Source organism: Elgaria multicarinata, chromosome 7 (assembly GCF_023053635.1).
Source record: "Elgaria multicarinata webbii isolate HBS135686 ecotype San Diego chromosome 7, rElgMul1.1.pri, whole genome shotgun sequence".
Taxonomy (NCBI): domain Eukaryota; kingdom Metazoa; phylum Chordata; class Lepidosauria; order Squamata; family Anguidae; genus Elgaria; species Elgaria multicarinata.
In genome coordinates this window covers 83,425,001-83,441,997 of record NC_086177.1, presented here as the reverse complement: position 1 = coordinate 83,441,997, position 16,997 = coordinate 83,425,001, and the positions used below count along the sequence as shown (strand labels likewise).

General features: G+C 40.9%; 1 protein-coding gene across 7 annotated transcripts in view; it reads left to right on the top strand.

Annotated features, from left to right (window-relative positions):
- RUNX1T1 (RUNX1 partner transcriptional co-repressor 1) overlaps positions 1-16,997 on the top strand; it is a 166,558-nt gene that overhangs the window by 147,446 nt on the left and 2,115 nt on the right. For 6 of the 7 annotated variants that reach the window (XM_063130934.1, XM_063130928.1, XM_063130927.1 and 3 more), the window contains one exon: positions 16,326-16,997. This exon is cut by the window's right edge and continues 2,115 nt beyond it. In XM_063130934.1, the coding sequence (XP_062987004.1) occupies positions 16,326-16,601 (276 nt within the window). In that variant the 3' untranslated portion in view covers positions 16,602-16,997. Of the gene's footprint in view, positions 1-2,909; positions 3,664-16,325 lie in introns of those variants that run through there. The other variant, XM_063130933.1, reaches the window with a different exon arrangement.

The window sequence follows — 16,997 nt, the reverse complement described above, 5'->3', positions numbered from 1 at the left end:
AGAAAAAGAAAAACCACTGTCTTAAGCACAGGAAAGCAAAAAGAAGGAGTTGGCAGAAAGTGAGTTAAGTGAATGGTCCATCTAGCCCCTGTCTGACCTCATTTGACTAGGAGCAAATTCCCAGTCTTCAAGGTATGGCCTGTTGAAACTCTGATGCCTGGAATCTCTTTGTGTTCTGTAATCTGCCAATGAGAATAGGTGACAAAAAAACCTCTGCCCATTTAAAGAGCCAGGTCTTTCAAAGACAAGACTTCTCTGTAAAAGCTCAGACTTTTTGGGGTAATTCTCCAAAGCTCACTAAAATACAACCCAGAGCCGCTTCTCCATCATCAATGACCTTTGCTCCACTATCTTTAGCATACGTCCCAAACTCCCAAGTTGTGGGGACAGAAAGAAAATGTGGCAGCTTTGAGAGTTTGCAAATACCTGTTCAGTGAAGACCTCTTAGCATGAACCTTCTGTTGTCCTTAGGAATTCTGGGAATTGTAGGATATATATTTTTTCTTTTTGGTCATAGTCAGGATATTTTTTTTAAAAAAATCCTCCATTTAGAGCTGTGGTCACCAATGGGCACCTCTCTTGACACTCACCAGGATCCCTGCCCCCCTCCTTATTTTAGTGTGTATGTATGTATATATATATTATATATATATATATATATATATATATATATATATTCTTTTAACTGTGATGTTGCTATGCTGCAAAGCAAAGTCCTTCCAGCACCATCTTTATTTGGGTTCAGACTAGTGATTTCTGTTTCGGAGCTCAGATCCCACTTTTACCTTTTGTTTTAGACTCACCAGCTTGCCTTCTGGGAAATGAGAAGCCATGCCCACCCTTAAAGCCATTTTATGAATGAACAAGACCCGCCAGCCATGCCATTTTGTGAGAGTGCCCATGACACTCTCCCAAAATTCCAAATGAGTCACCATCCAAAAAAAGTTGGGGACCCCTTTTCCTAGAGTCAGCAATTTTGCTCTGAGCAAGTTCCAAAGTCATCAGAGGAGTTCTAGCCTTCTGCTTCACTCTGCAAATCCTGTGTTGTTGTTGTTGTTGCTGCTGCTGCTGCTGCTATTCTAGTCATTGAGTAAGGGGGAATTTAAAACTACATTTCACAGAGTTCAGATCTTGAGAAACAGATGCAGAGCCCTCAGCTTTGGCCTTGTTGCCCTCTTGAACATGGTAAGGGAATGAAGAGGGAAATTGGGAGATGAAAGGGTTGGTGCTGACCATTAGGACCAAAGGGAATTTAGGAAAGGTACATAATGGCTATGTGATTTCAAAATGGAGGGTTTATTTCTGAGCCTCCCCACCCGCTCCACATTTCCAATGTTCTTCTTCATCGCTAGTAACATTGAAAGACTGTGTCTGAATGCTATGCATTCCTTAATCCCCTCATTTTAGAGCGAAGAATAGAAAAGTTGTTATGTTGTTAAACTTGCACATACGTTGCTCAACATTGTAATCCCAAATAGGGATTATTTACCAGTAATACATCTGGGAATATTTACTAGGAATAGGAATACTTACTACGAAGTAAGACCCACTGAGTTTATTGGAACTTAATTCCAGTAAGGCTAAAACTGCATTGCTAATAGAAATAGGCTTCACTGAAAAATAATGTAAATCTCTTCCAAGTAAATGTCTTCAGGATTTGAGTGCAACTGTATTGAAAGTGGCTTGGCTCTCTCATTTTGAAACAGCTGGAAAATGTTTGCTCCGGAGGCACTGTTTTTCAGCACACCTACTTTCTGTTTGTGCCAGAGTGGCGTCTTGGATGTGCATGGTGTTTTCTGAGGAGGAGTCTTGTTGGTGGATGGTGCGGGCTCTGAGAATGAATTGGGGTTTGATGATCTCTGCTCAAGTCTTTCAAGTCTTTGTTGCCCCCGTTTTCTGGAAGAAAGACAAGAGCCAGTCTTTTAATTTGAATGAGGTTATAGTGTTATTAATCAAGTGAATGTACACAGCCTTAGATGCCTTAAGCGCGCATGAATATATAAAGCTGCCTTAAACTGAGTCAGCCCATTGGTCCGTGTTGCCCACTGTAATCATTCTGACTGCCAATGGCTCTCCAAAGTTTCAGGAAAAGAGCGTCTTTCCTAGCTCTGGTGATGGACATTTACTGGGGATACAAGGGGTGGTATCCAATAGAGACCGGCTGCGCACGGTCAGGCCCCAGTCCAAATGCTCCCAGCCTCGCCAGCCCAGGACCTGAGCTGGTAGGACTGGGTGCATGCACAAGCCCTATTAGATACTACCCCAGGTAGTGAACTTTGAAGTTATTACATGCAGTGTGTGCAACATAAGTGCTAATATGCCAGTTGAGTCTGCAATCCTGAGCATACTTACTGGGGACTAAGCCCCTCTGAGCTCAATAGGTCATATTTCTAAGTAAACATGCTTAGGAATGCACAGTGTACGTGTTTATTACTTATATACATTTATTTATTTCAAAGGATTTCATTAAAAAATAGTTTAGGCAGAAAATAAATCACTATGTAGTATTGGTCGCTAAAAGTGCATTGCTCTTCCAGAAGGGGAGGCATCTGATTATGTGTGATCAGCAAAGGCCTAGGTTCTCTGAGGGCGGGGAGTGTTAGTAGAGTTGTGAGAATGATTCCTTAATTAGAATTTATTATTTCAGCTACAGGAGTTATTGGTAAAGGAAAGGACGGGGAGACAGCATCTGGCAGAAGAAAAATAGAATCAAAGAGCAACAAAGAGTAAATTAGGGGCAAGGATGGTAAACCTCAGTTCAGACTACAGCATATCAGTAAAGCTTTGGATTTTTGTGGTGTAGGACATATGGCACCATATATAACAGGGCGTCAGGAGTGTGAGAGAGCAATACGTTTTGTTGCCAGTCCTGAAGTGTTTTGGATAAAATGAATTCTTGTGTCTTTCAGAGAAAAAAGAAATGTTAAAATCCATGCGGAAAGGGAAGTCTTGATTAAACGTGCCCCAATAAACAGATGCTAAGTATAATTCCTTTCAGTTTAACATTGATGGGAGATTTTGTTCATGGTCTTTCATTTTCTGATAGCCTCTTTGGGGGGCGGGGGGTCATTCACACGTAACAGTCTTTCTGAGAGCATAGCTTTTAATTAATTTCGTAAATACTAACCTAAGAGAAGTGTAAGGAGAGTTCTGTGTTGGTGACACATTTTACATAATTTGTCTATTTTTGAAGGATGTACATACTCCTAATTGTCTGAAATGCCTTGCTTTAATGTACTCAGTGAGTTGGTAACACCAAGATTGACTCGGGTTAAAAGATTCAAATTAGCTGCTTGCCCCATCGTGAAAGAGCTGGCAAAAATCACAGGCAGATAAATCAGCAGCATGCTACAATACGTATCCATTATTTAAGGGAGAGTAAGATTTTAATTGGTCCCAGGCATCACCAGAGATGAAAGGCTATTGTGGAATTGCTGGATGCCCTGAGTTTCGACTTAATGTGTAGCAGATGAATAAGCAGGAGACAAAAGGAATTGATTTTCAACATCTGAAAGTTTTCTCAGGAAAAGAGTCTAGGAGAAGTATATGTTTTGTTTTGCTTTTAGTACTTAACTGTTCCACTGCAGAATTAAATATGACATACATTAAAATGTAACAGCATTTTGTAGCTCAGCTATGCCAAAGCAATGTCTTTGAGGAGCTGCCTGCTATGATCATTAAACTACTGTCCTCCCTATATGGATATATATTTTATTTATTTATTTATTTATTTATTTATTTATTTATTTATTTATTTATTTTGTTATGGAAGTTTAAATTCGAAAATTAAGTACCTCCTGGGGTGGGGGAGTTAGATACAAGTAGGGATGCTTGAGAAATTCAATCTTTGTGAATTCCAGTATGAACTTCCCTGGTCCATATGTCATGGATTAATGTGCAGATTGGAACTTAGTTATCCTGTGATTTGTGCAATTCCAAAATGTTTTGGCACAGTTCTCAGCTCAAAGAGTTACAAAATGCATTATAAAATGCATATTTGGCGAACAAATGCTTTGAAATATTTAAATGCAGACTTTTGGGTGTATTAACAAAACAAAACAAAAGCAGACGAATGTAGAAATGGGAGTGGACAGACTTATGAGTCAACACATGGGAAAACAACACGGATTAGAAATAGACTGATTTTTTCCATCCCTTGATATAAATATATGAGAGAGAGAGAGAGAGAGAGAGAGAGAATTATCTCTGAATACAGAAATTGTCATTTCTTGCTTTTTCGTAATGCATACATCTGTAAGAAAGAGAGATGCCCTTCACCTGTAACCACAGCTGTGGGAGAGTCACTTACCTGCCTGTCCTGCAATCTCACATGGCTCATGTAGATTGCAACTGGGTGGAGCAGATTGGGTGAGTGTATCCCAGAAGGTGCCAATGTGTGGGAAGCTCTCACATGATCTAAGCTTCCCACGTGGTTTCATAGTACAGTCCCAGCTTCCAACAATGTGGGCACACATACTGGGGTAGTAAATCTATGCCTGAGCTGACAGCTTCATGTAGAGACAAATGGTGGAATGTTCCTCCTCCATGCACCCAAATTCCCTCCAGATAGAAAACTAGCAATCCAGGATCCTATTGCAGCCTGCTTGACATCTAGTTTTCTACATGTATGGAATCTCTTTCTTTCTCTTTCTTTCTTTTTGTATGGAGAAGGAGCACCCGTGTCCAAGGAGGACACGGAATAACTGGCTCAAGTTAAAGGAAGCCAGATTCCAGCTGGACATCAGGAAAAACTTCCTGACTGTTAGAGCAGTATGACAATGGAATCAGTTACCTAGGGAGGTTGTGGGCTCTCCCACACTAGAGGCCTTCAAGAGGCAGCTGGACAACCATCTGTCAGGTAGGCTTTAATGAGGATTCCTGCATTGAGCAGCGGGTTGGACTTGATGGCCTTGTAGGCCCCTTCCAACTCTGCTATTCTATGATTCTATGACTCTGTGATTCAGTCATGTGAGTTCCACCTGCAGTCAGAAATGGTACAGGCCAGACACCAGTTTAGTGAGAACAGCGCTCTTCATCATAGCTTGTTCAGAAAGTGCTTCCAAGTGGCCTTCATAGAGCCCGATTTAGCAGCTGTTGCTCAACAATATTGTATGTAGTTTTATAAAGTATTCCCATCAGGTTAAGATTATGCAGCACTTTCGAAGACAGGATGAAAACTCAAAAATACTTAGTTAAATCAGAGCACTGAGAAATAAACAATAGAAATTAAATTCCCCCAAAAGACACGTTTACACACTAAAAATTAATCCGAATGAATAAACATTAAGGATAGGAGGAGTGGGGAGGCTGGCTTGCCTCTTGAACAGTTGAGAAAGATTGAAGACAGAGAGGACAAACAGGGGTCATAGAGTCACATGTGAACCTTGTCCTTGTTTAAATCTGCAGTTCAGTTCAGACCTCTGGAAGAAAAGAGAGGCAGAGAGAAAGGTCCCTCCCCCCCCCCCAAAAAAAGGATGATCTTGCTCACCACCAGAATGTAGCCTTCACCAGAAAAAAGGTTTCCAATCCGTGATTTATTTTATTTTTATTTATTTATTTATGAATGACATTTCTATGCTGCCCAACAACCAAAGCTTTGTTTAGGTCAAGTTGACCCTGTTCAGTTGACATGGTACACCACAGTGGTTAAGCATTTTGAGCTCAACATTTTGGCTTAGCATGTCATGTGAACCATGATTTAGCGTGTCGTGTGAACCATTCCTAATCATGGTGGCTACATAACCACGCTCACTAACCATTTGCTGCTAATGGGTTAGCAGCCTAGCCATGGCTTAGCGTGTTGTCTGAATAGGACTGCCAAGTCAGCACCCCCAGAAAATGTCATTTGAGTTGTGTTAAAAGCATTGTGTACAATGGACTGGGAAATAATAGACAGTGAAGCATGTCAAGAACTGGACATTTGGTTTGCTTACACTGGTTCTGAGTTCAGCTATTCAGTATTTTTCACCTTATCTGTGAAAAATATAAACATACTAGAGAGGATTTTTTGGGAGATTTCAGCCTGTATGATGATAAATGAAACGCCTCAGTCCTGAATAAGTGCCTGGTGTAGAACTGCAACCTCACCTCATTATTTCTTCTTCTTCTTCTTCTTCTTCTTCTTCTTCTTCTTCTTCTTCTTCTTCTTCTTCTTCTTCTTCTTCTTCTTCTTCTTCTTCTCTGCAAACTGTATACTAGCCCTTTGTGTGGGGAGCGCAGCTACTACCTGCAAAGAGAAATAGTTTTGTTTAGCTAGAAGCAACAGCCAATAACCCGACTTCAAGAAGAGAGGGAGAGACTGTGGCCACAGCTAGACCTAAGGTTTATCCTGGGATTATCCAGGGTTCACCCCTGCCTGAGCACTGGATCCCCTGTGTGTCACCTAGATGAACAGGTTTGTTCATCTAGGACGATCCAGGGATAAACCTTAGGTCTAGCTATGGCCTCTGTAGCCATGGTTGTTTGAGTGCTCAGGCCACATTGCAGCGCTTAGCAAGGAGGAAAGGAGACTGTTCAAGTGTCTTGGGTTGAGCTATACATTTCCACTCTTTAATTAGACTCTCCCTCCCTGTTGTGTACTTTGCCGTTGCTGCTCCTGTTGCAGCAATAGTAGCAATAGGCAAAACTTCCCAATTCTGCTCTGCTGAGCTTCTGTGGAGAACAAAGTATAGGGCATTGCACCCCATCCGAACTCAGGAATGGCTTCTGCAATTCACTCTGTGATGCGCAAAGTGGCTTAGCGTGACAGCCTCTCTGCACATGCCTGCTTCATCACAAACATTCTGCGCTTGGGTGCAAACCACCTCCACATCCTAGCTCAGAAGGTCTTTGACCCAGTAAGCATCAAAGGATTTTTTTAAAAACGAAACAAAACTTCCTTTCATTGGATCGGAGACCTTTTGAATGGGCAGAGGCAGAGCTGATAGCCCTGAGATGCAGAGGGAGAATGTGTGTCTACCTATTCTGCATTGGATCCCAAACTATGGCAGGATCTACACTACTGCTTTATAACGCTATTGACAACTGTTGGGACCCATGACACATTCCATATACCATTTCCAAACTTTTCAAATTATTTATTTATTTATTGCATTTTTATATCGCCCAATAGCCGAAGCTCTCTGGGCAGTTTACAAAAATTAAAACCATAAAAACCATTCAAAATATAAAACAAATCGCATAAAAGCATCATATAAATTACAACATAAAAACACTGCCAGGATAAAATCAAGCAGCAATGCAGAAATTAATACAGATTTAAAACAGCAAAGTTAAAATTAAGCAGCTAGACTGTTAAAATTATTATTATTATTATTATTATTATTATTAATAATAATTTATATAGCGCCATCAATGTACATGGTGCTGTACAGAGTAAAACAGTAAATAGCAAGGCCTTGCCGCATAGGCTTACAATCTAATAAAATCATAGTAAAACAATAAGGAGGGGAAGAGAATGCCAACAGGCACAGGGTAGGGTAAGCAGGCACAGGGTAGGGTAAAACTAACAGTATAAAGTCCGCACAACATCAGGTTTTAAAATGCTGAGAAAATAAAAAGGTCTTCACACAAAGTGTTATATCCTGCTTGGTGTTGATCTGGCCTTATTGTGCTTGGATGCAGAGTGTTCAAAACATCCCAGCAGATAAGACTTGGGATGCAGCAGGAGGAAAGTAAAGCACCATCCTTTAGGATGTGATAGGAGTTTGGTGCTGCAAGTGGGCTCCTTTGCATGCTTATAGCCTGGGGAGGTGTTTTTACCTACCCTTCATTGGACCGGAGACTTTTAGGGTTCAAGGCAGGATCTAACACAATATGGGTGGAAACGCTTGACCACCAAGGCCTCCAAATTGGAACCTGCTGAAAAGCTGTGTGCCCTGTACCTACTCCAATATATCTTTCTCCTCCTGCGGTTTCAGTGTGGAACCCAGTGACAGTAGAACCCCACCCCATCCTTAAACAGAGAATTTGTGGTTGATGACATGTTGCCTGACAAGACAAGTGCTGTTTGTCTATCCTCCATTTCTTTTTGTTCTTTCTGGCTGTTGGTTATATGGTCTTTGTTCAAAGTTCCCCATCACCAGCTTCCTATTTGTATGTTCCAAAGCCTCACTATGGAGTCGCAGTGGCCAGTCAGTCCCTGGTGGAAGGTGGCCTGGTGGTCGCCTTCGACCAGGAAGAGGGCGGAGTGGCTGCAGTCCCCATATGGCCATCCAGAAACCCCACACTCCCTCCTCAGCATCAGAATTACCCGATGCCACCCTGGGGGAGGGAAAGTGCAGGGTTTCTGAGGGACATGGCACCAATCTGGTGCCATAAAGACATCCCCTAGTTCTCTAGACATGGGGCAGACTGATGTAAACCTGCCTGGAATCTGTGTTTTAGATACTCCTACTTGTGTGCTCTGATTAGCTGCAGAGTTAGTCCAAATCCTAATTCTCTTGTGGCTTTGAAGGAGTGTGGAAGTGTTTTCTGCGGCTCTCTATTGACTACAAAGTAGAGTGTTTTCATTTATGGTGCATCTTTTGTAGCTGTTATTTCATACCACTGTTGGGAATGGAACTGAGCCTTGAATGAACACAAGATACCAACTAACTCCTGTTTCATCTCCACTGTTACTCCGATTCCACCCAATTATTCATTGAACTAGAGGAGCACATTGCAACTGTGATGACATACTTTTTGTCCATTGATGTAGTCATATCCTGCACTAGCTTGAGAAGGGTTAGGAGCCGTCCTCTCTTGCTAGCTTGAGGCATTTTAGGAGCAATCCTTAACATAAGAAGAGCCATGCTGGATCAGTCCAAGAGTTCATCTAGTTCAGCAATCTGTACACAAAGTGGCCAGCCAGCTGCCCAAGGGACACCCACAAGCAGGACTTCAGTGCCACAGCACTCTCCTGCCCATGTTCTGCAGTAACTAGTGTACATACCAATACTGCAGTTAGCATACAGCCATCAGGACTAGCAGCCACTGATAGCCTTTTCCTCCATGAATTTGTCTAACACCCTTTTAAAGCCATCCAAATTGGTGGCCATCACTATGCCTTGTGGTAGTGAATTCCATAGTCCAACTGTGCGCTGTGAGAAGAAGTCCTTTCTTTTATCTGCCCTGAATCTCCCACCAGTCAGATTCATGGAATGACCCCTGGTTCTTCTAGTATTATGAGAGAGGGAGAATGATGTCTCCCTATCCACACTCTCCACACCATGCATAATTTTGTACACCTCTATCGTGTCTACTCTTACTCCTCTTTTCTCCAAGCTAAACAATCCCAGCTATTGTATCCTTCATTCATAGGGGAGTTGCTCCAGTTCCTTGATCATTTTAGCTGCCCCTTTCTGCCCTTTTCCAACTGTACAATATCTTTTTTTTAGGTGTGGTTCTCTCCTTCTCAATGGATGTCATTAAAGGATAAGAGTGCTGTGTTCACTTACCTCCTGTTCACTTACCTCCTATGAGATTGGTATCAGAGTTTTACAATCTTATTTCTTCTTACTGTGTATGGCTACATTTGAACTATAGTTTAGAGAATCACCATGTCCTGCTTGTTCATCCCTGGCCGATGGCTGGTTGGCCACTGTGTGAACAGAGTGCTGGACTAGATGGGCCCTTGGTCTGATCCAGCACGACACTTCTTATGTTCTTAAACATCAGTAAGCCATAACCATGGGTGCTTTCAACACCCCTGGCATGCATGGATTTATCAAGGACTTCCTCTTATGATCAAACCAGTTTGCCATTATGTCTGAACATAATGGTATGGTTCAAGTGAATCATTCAAACAGGATGATTTGCCATCCTGATTTGGATGGTTCACTCAAACCGTAGTTTGCCAGTTCATATGTAACAACAAACTATGTTTTGAGCAAGCCACGTGTTTAATTGAGGGAAGTCTTAAACTGGTGGTTCAGCTGAATTCAGCCTGAGCCCAGGCTACTTTTATATTTCATTTGAATTAAACTTCACTTAACATGCACCTGAACATTATCTTTGCTATTTCACAATTGGCCTTCTTCCTCATCTTCTTTTTTTAAAAAATGGGAAAAGTTCCAACATAAACGAAGGAATTGGTATAGTTGTGCTAATTAGCCATTTAATTTCATTGGAAGAAAGCATGTTTTGGAAACAGAAGGACAGGACAAGAACAACCTGTCAACAGATAATTTCTTCATCGCTTGCTTGTAGCTATAGAAAAGGAAGCTAGTCGACAAAAGATGATGTGCTCATCAGAAGACTATTTGGCTAAAGGCCAAACCATGTGATCATGCACCCCTTTAGTTATTTGCTGGGCTCTGCTTTATGACTGTTGTGCAAATGATTGTGAGGGTGAGCCGCTTACTGCCAAGGTTATTGGAAAAGTTAAAGCATTTGTCTTTCTGTACCAACACACAATGCCACTGAAGAATTTTACACACGCTGTCCTCTTCGTTGCTCGTGTGGATTGTTGAGTTCTTGCTAGTTGGAGCAGATGCTTTTCTTTTCTTCCGACATCTGCTCAGATAAAAACACACATGCAGCTGATCCAACAATATTATATAGGGTTTATCTACTTTGCAACATTGCTTGGCTGTACATTTTGAAAACACCACATCAAGCCATCACCATCCCTCAATGAGGACGTTTTGTAGATCACAGCCAAAACTGTGACACCTACATTAATCATCATTACATCATTAAAAGAATGAACTCTTTGGAGCAGTGTTGCACGTCATGTTGGTAAATGCACACGTTTCTGGCTGTTTCTGAGATGACTTCAATTAACCGGACACACTCGAACCATATTTTCATTCACATATTCAAAGTGATTGAAGAGTTGGAAGGTTTTGGATTTCCCCACCCCTGCATTTTTAATGGTGCTTCTAAACTATATTGATAGTGTACATTTCTGCTAAGTAATCGTAAGTAAATAACACCCATTAACTGGATTATGAGAACTCTCATTTGAATGTATTTTCAAAAGAAAAAGAGGGGAAATATTTCATGCACGTGATGAATGTGCTTTTTGTGAGTTCAAAATGGGAAGCTAGACAGGAAATGGTACTTAATCCAGATTGTGATGTTTGTGAATGGCCTTTTACACACTAATTTACATGCCTTGAACTATTAAATAGCCTCAGATGAAATCATGAAACATTCGTATATTAAGAGCCCTATATGTTTCAGCCATGTTTTATTGTTTCCTCATTGATTCTATATAACATATACCAGCAGCGTTGGGCATTTACTGGGTTTCCCAAAACAACAAGGGGCCTTCTGCCCCAGCGTTTCTGCCACAGTCGCTTTGAACCATGTACCCAGGAAGATCAGCATGAGAGAATTCTTGGTTTCCAAGCCTTGCTTTTCCATTGCAAGTGCCTTGGTCAAGGTCCCCCAAAAGCTTGTGTGTCAGCAGCAGTAAATTAAACAAAACTATTAATAAAACTGTTTATAAAAACCAGCACATGTCCACACGTAGAACTGCTAGATTATAGCCACAATACATTTTCATCAAGGCCTCAAAATCAATTAACTACTAGCAATAATCTCCTGGCTTTTACAACTGCAAAAGAAGACACACACATTATATTATAAATTTTTATATAAATGTAATGCAGCAGTGCAAGGGTGACACGTGATTAAACATACTTGTTATGATAATGCACACTGAGGAACATTACTCTAGTTCTTTCACACACAATGCTTTAATGCATTCATGTGAGAGACAGGAGATGCAAGTTTAGACACAAATGTTACATGCTTTTATTTCCCAAATCAGACAAAAGCTGTAGCAATCCATTGGCTGGGGTGGGGGTGGGGGTGGGGGGGTGGAGGAAAGCCTGTTTCAGCTAACAATGAGATAGCTGAATACATATATAATGATCACTGCAGATTCACTTAAACTGTTTGCAGCATTCGTCAGCTATTGAACTTTATGTGAATATGATTTGAAAGCTTTAAGTAAAAGACTAAAGAATCAATACAAATAATCAAATAAACCTATCATTTATGTATGCAATTATATGATTTATGAAGTACTTTTCAACAAAGTGTCCAAACCAACAGTATATTAATAAATATTAAACAATAAAATAACAATCATCAATAACATGAACAGTAAGGAGCACAGTTAAGAAACAACCAAGTAAAATCTATTAATCTTGTATAGACAGCAGAAACAATTCCATGGGAAGCCTTGGTGAATAAATGTCTTAATCTAGCACTGGAATGATGATAATGTAGGCACCTTATAAATATGTCAGGGAAGGCTATTCCACAGGAAGGGAACTACCACTAAAAAGACCCTGTGTCCAGTCACTACCTATCTAATCTCTGAAGGTAGAGATATTTGAATGAGGGCTTCAGAATGAGATTTGACAGACTGGCCAAGTTCATATCAGATTGCTTAGCATGAATTGTCATGATTTAGTATGTTTGGTTACAAGCTACACAGTTTGGCTTGAAACCAATGAAGTTATTTCGCTAGTTTAACTGGAGCGGATCTACACAGCGCACTAAAGGCGCTTGCATGCGCCTGCAGTGCGCCCCGAAAGCGACTGTGTAGATCCTGCCCTAAGAGGCGGAGGAGGAGGCTCCTAAAGTTCGGTTTGTGCAACTGCTTGCAGATCTTAGATTAAGGAACTGATCCTCTATTATTTGCACAACTGCTTGAATGATGGAAAGCAGAGCGGAGCTTTGCTATCACAGCAATCTCCTCTGCTAACAGTACATTGGATTTACACCTGTGCCTCTTTGGGCAAAGAGGGCCACTTCTATAACCCAGGGCTAAAACTGGAGCCTTAGATGCTTATGCTATACCAGAACCCAGGTCAATCACATACAAAATGATGCTCGCATAAAAGCGATATGAAAATGACATGTGCATAATTAGTCACTGACATTGTGTTCTAGGACAAAAGACTGTAGCTCAGGAGCATTTCATATGCTTTCCGTGCAGAAATTTAATCTCTGGCATCCCTGGTTGAGATGACATGAGTAGGAGGTGATGGGAAAGAAAGTCGAAAGAGCCACTGCCAGTTGAGGCAGACAGTACTGAGCCAAATAGACAACTAGTCTGACTTGGGCAGCGGCAGCCATCATCTGAGGATATGAAGCTGCCTTGTGTTCAGTCAGATTATTTATCCATCTAGCCCAAGATTGTCTATTCTGACTGGCAATAGTTCTCCAGGGAAAGATTTGTGACAAAAAGAGGGCAATTGTAGTACCTGTTAACGGGAGATGTTAGGGATTAAATCCACTGCATGCAAAGTTTTATGCTCTATGACTTTGCTACAGGATGTACTTCTTGTCCCCAGGATGTACTTCTTCACACAGCGCCTCATTAAACTATGGAATCTGTTACAGGATGTAGTGATGGCCACCAACTTGGTTGGCTTTAAAATCAATGGCTACTAGTCCTGAGGGCTATGTGCAGTATGCCTTTGTGCACCAATTGCTGTGGAACATGGGTGGGAAGGTGCCATTACACTCGTGTCCTGCTTGTGGGTCCCTGGTCAACAGCTGGTTGGCCACTGTGAACAGAATGCTGGAGTAGATGGAACCTTGGTTTGATCCAACAGGGCTCTTATGTTCTTATGCAATCTATCTGAGCTATGAGACCCTGGAATTTTAGAAGCAGAACCTTCAATATCTGCAGTCTTCTTAAGTCACTCAGGTGCTGATTTCCAGGGGGTAGTTGTAGAAGTGAGTTTTTCTGAGACATAGAAAAGACTAGGAACAGCAGTAACTGTCTTTTTCTTTCAGTGAGGTTTGGATAAGATGTTCCTACTTCAACTTCATTGAAATGAATGGAGGCTGTACAGTTCCAATATTTGATGGTTTGAGACCTAAGTATCATGAGCTTACTATTAAACTAAGCACAATCTGTGTCCTGTGTACTATAGGAAATCTCTCATTATTGTTGCATCTGCATTCTTTTTCATTGTGACTATCTTTTCTTTTCAAAATAAAGTATTTTATAAAACTGTGATGAACCTTCTACAGTCTCTGTAGATGAAACGTAAGCAAATAAACCTGAAACCATGGACAGTGAATCAAAACCAGCTGATGATAGACAAGGAGTCCGTATTCCAAACAATTTAACCACTAAAAAACATCTGTTTCTCTGTGTTGGTAATTCCACCTTTTAAGAAGAGTTTTTAAAAGATGGGAACAATCTTTTGCTAATACAGAAAAGGGGGGGAAAACAGTTCATGCATTTGTAATTACCTGGTTTAGTCTGCACGCTTAATCGGTATGAGTTGAGTTAGAAATGCTGCTTACATCTGATTTCAATCTAATGAGGAGAGAGGGAGAGAGTGCAATGAGTATTGGACACTTAACTATTCTCGCATCTGCCAAAACATTCCTGTGCCAAAACGAGAGAGTAAATCTAACACTGGGACTGTTTTCTAAAGAAGCCACTTGACTCCGATTAAATGTTTAATTTCCTTAAAACAGTGTTTTGGATTTAGGTCTTTGTTCTTTCCTGGTAATTGGGATTTCTGTTGTAGTTTAGGAATCTCACTTATCAGCTGGCTTTGCTCCAGCCATCCAGCTGGCATTGCAAAGCTGGAGGGAAGTGAGCAGCAGGCATCCTTTCTGGTGGCTTCCCATTTGGCAGGAAGCGAAAGGGAGCAGAAATTGAGGATGCCATCAGCTGGCTATGTTCTTAACAAGGAGTTTGTTATTTAGAATGAAATGCAAGTAGAGCATGGACTTTGGTGGTTTAAATACAATCCTTCTTGTAATGGAAAGAAATGGGATTTCAACAATACAACCTTGCTGTCTTGACCTGCAATGGAAACCCATCAGCGTCCTGATTTATCAATTCAATTCCAGTTCAGGGAAGTCACGCAGTTTCCCAAGGCGGCTTTCTCCACTCATTTCAGTGGTAGGAGCAGAACTGTGTGTTCATTTCCTAGAATGCACAAATTAGAAACCACCATTTATGGATTATTTTTAATGCATTGAAACACTTATGCTCTCTCCCATTCAATTTTATGGTTTTCAATGCTGAAATTGTAATTAGTATTTTTAATTGTATTTATTTTAGACCCTTTGTAAACCACCTTGTACATGTGCCCTGAAAGGTGGTTTACATTTTTTAAATAATAATAATAATAATAATAATAATAATAATAATAATAATCAATTAACAAATTCAGTTTAAGCAGCTGATGTCATAAAATAGAATTTAGAAAGCAATAAAATCTATTTACAATCATAAACTAATTCAGCAGAACAATAAAATACTTTATAAAAAAGCAGAAGCCGTAAGAGTTACAAAATTAAAAACCAGCTAGTTGGTGTGCTGCGAGTACTGGGAAAATAAAAATGCCTTCACCTGGTGCTGAAAAGACATCAAATGTAGTGCCAGGTGAGCCTCCCTAAGAAAGGCCTTCCAGGTGCTACAAATGCCCTCTTTTGGAAAAAGGCCTCCTCATATGACAAACATAAGGGGATGGCATTCATTGGTTGAGGTGGAACCAGTTTCCGTGGGAAGTTCTAACAATGGCAATCCAAACCAGGGCTTTCTCAGCACTGGGGCAATTCCTCTGGAACTGCCTCCCAAGTGAGGTTCACCAGTGGACATACTTCTAAGTGCTAGTTGTGGCTTGTTTCTAGCTCCTCATTTTGTTTGTAATAGTGTACAGTCTGGGAAATCATTGGTGTACCGTTGGTAAGAACGAAGAGGTGGCAGACAAAACCTCACAATGCTGAACCACAGGTGTATAAGAGGTTCCGTAGCTCAATGGTAGAACACATGGTTTGCATGCAGAAAGTCCCAGATTTGATCCCTGGAATCTTTAGGTAGACCTGTGAAAGACTCATCTCTGAAAACCTGAAGAAGCACTGCCAGTCAGTGTAGACAATACTGAGGTAGATAGATCAGTAGCCTGACTCAGTATAAAGGTGTTTCGATATACCTGTGGGTGACGAGTTTTCCTTCAATCAACAATTAAAAGCCTGAAGACTTATGGCATATGGTTATGGCTGAAATCCTACCTGAAATCACTGTTGAATGCAAAAGCTCATGCACAGGCAGCTGAAGTCTGCTCTTCCCCATTCCCTGTGCTTATATCACAAACAACTTTGAAAAACAGCTTGTTTACACCTTGGGAGGAAGCTGCAGTTTGGGCAAACAAGCCCTTCAGAGCTGTGGTTGCATGCAAGTAGCCCAGCCAATTACTTTCCACTTTGGATTTTAAAAATCTTTTGCTAAACCATCAGTAAGTTATCAAGTATATTATACTCATTCCATAAGTGTTAAGAATTCCAGCTGAATTATTGACTTCTGTCTTTCTCTCCCTTTCTCTCTCTCTCTCTCTCTGCCTTCTTTGCAGAGTTGCTGGAACTGTGGCCGGAAAGCTAGCGAAACCTGCAGCGGTTGCAACACGGCGCGATACTGTGGCTCATTTTGTCAACATAAGGACTGGGAGAAACATCACCACATCTGTGGACAGACGCTTCAGGCCCAGCAGCAAGGAGAGACACCAGCAGTCAGTTCCTCTGCGACACCTAACAGTGGAGCTGGGAGCCCTATTGACACACCACCAGCAGCTACTCCTAGGTCAAACACTCCTGGAACGCCATCCACCATAGAAACAACTCCTCGCTAAGACTGAACACAGAACTACTTAAAACAAAATACAAAACAAAATTCCTCATCCTCAGATGCTCAAATTTTTTTACTGAACTGTCATATTTCAATACTACAAAAGAACTTATACTGTATCTTGTGGTAGAAGTAAAATACAGAAGGCCAGTAACGGGTCATAATGACTTCTTCTGGATAACAAAGATATCTTTTCTTTAGGAAACTGAGAAGAACAGATGATTTAACACACATACACACATAAACAAAATGATAGATTTGACCTCCTCCCTGTTATTTTCCAGTAGCTGGGATTTTAAACTAGATGACCTCATTAACAGATGCTTTACCAAACAGCAAACCAAGAGATTGCTAATTGCTGTTGAAAGCAAAAATGCTAATAATATAAAGTCACAATGTT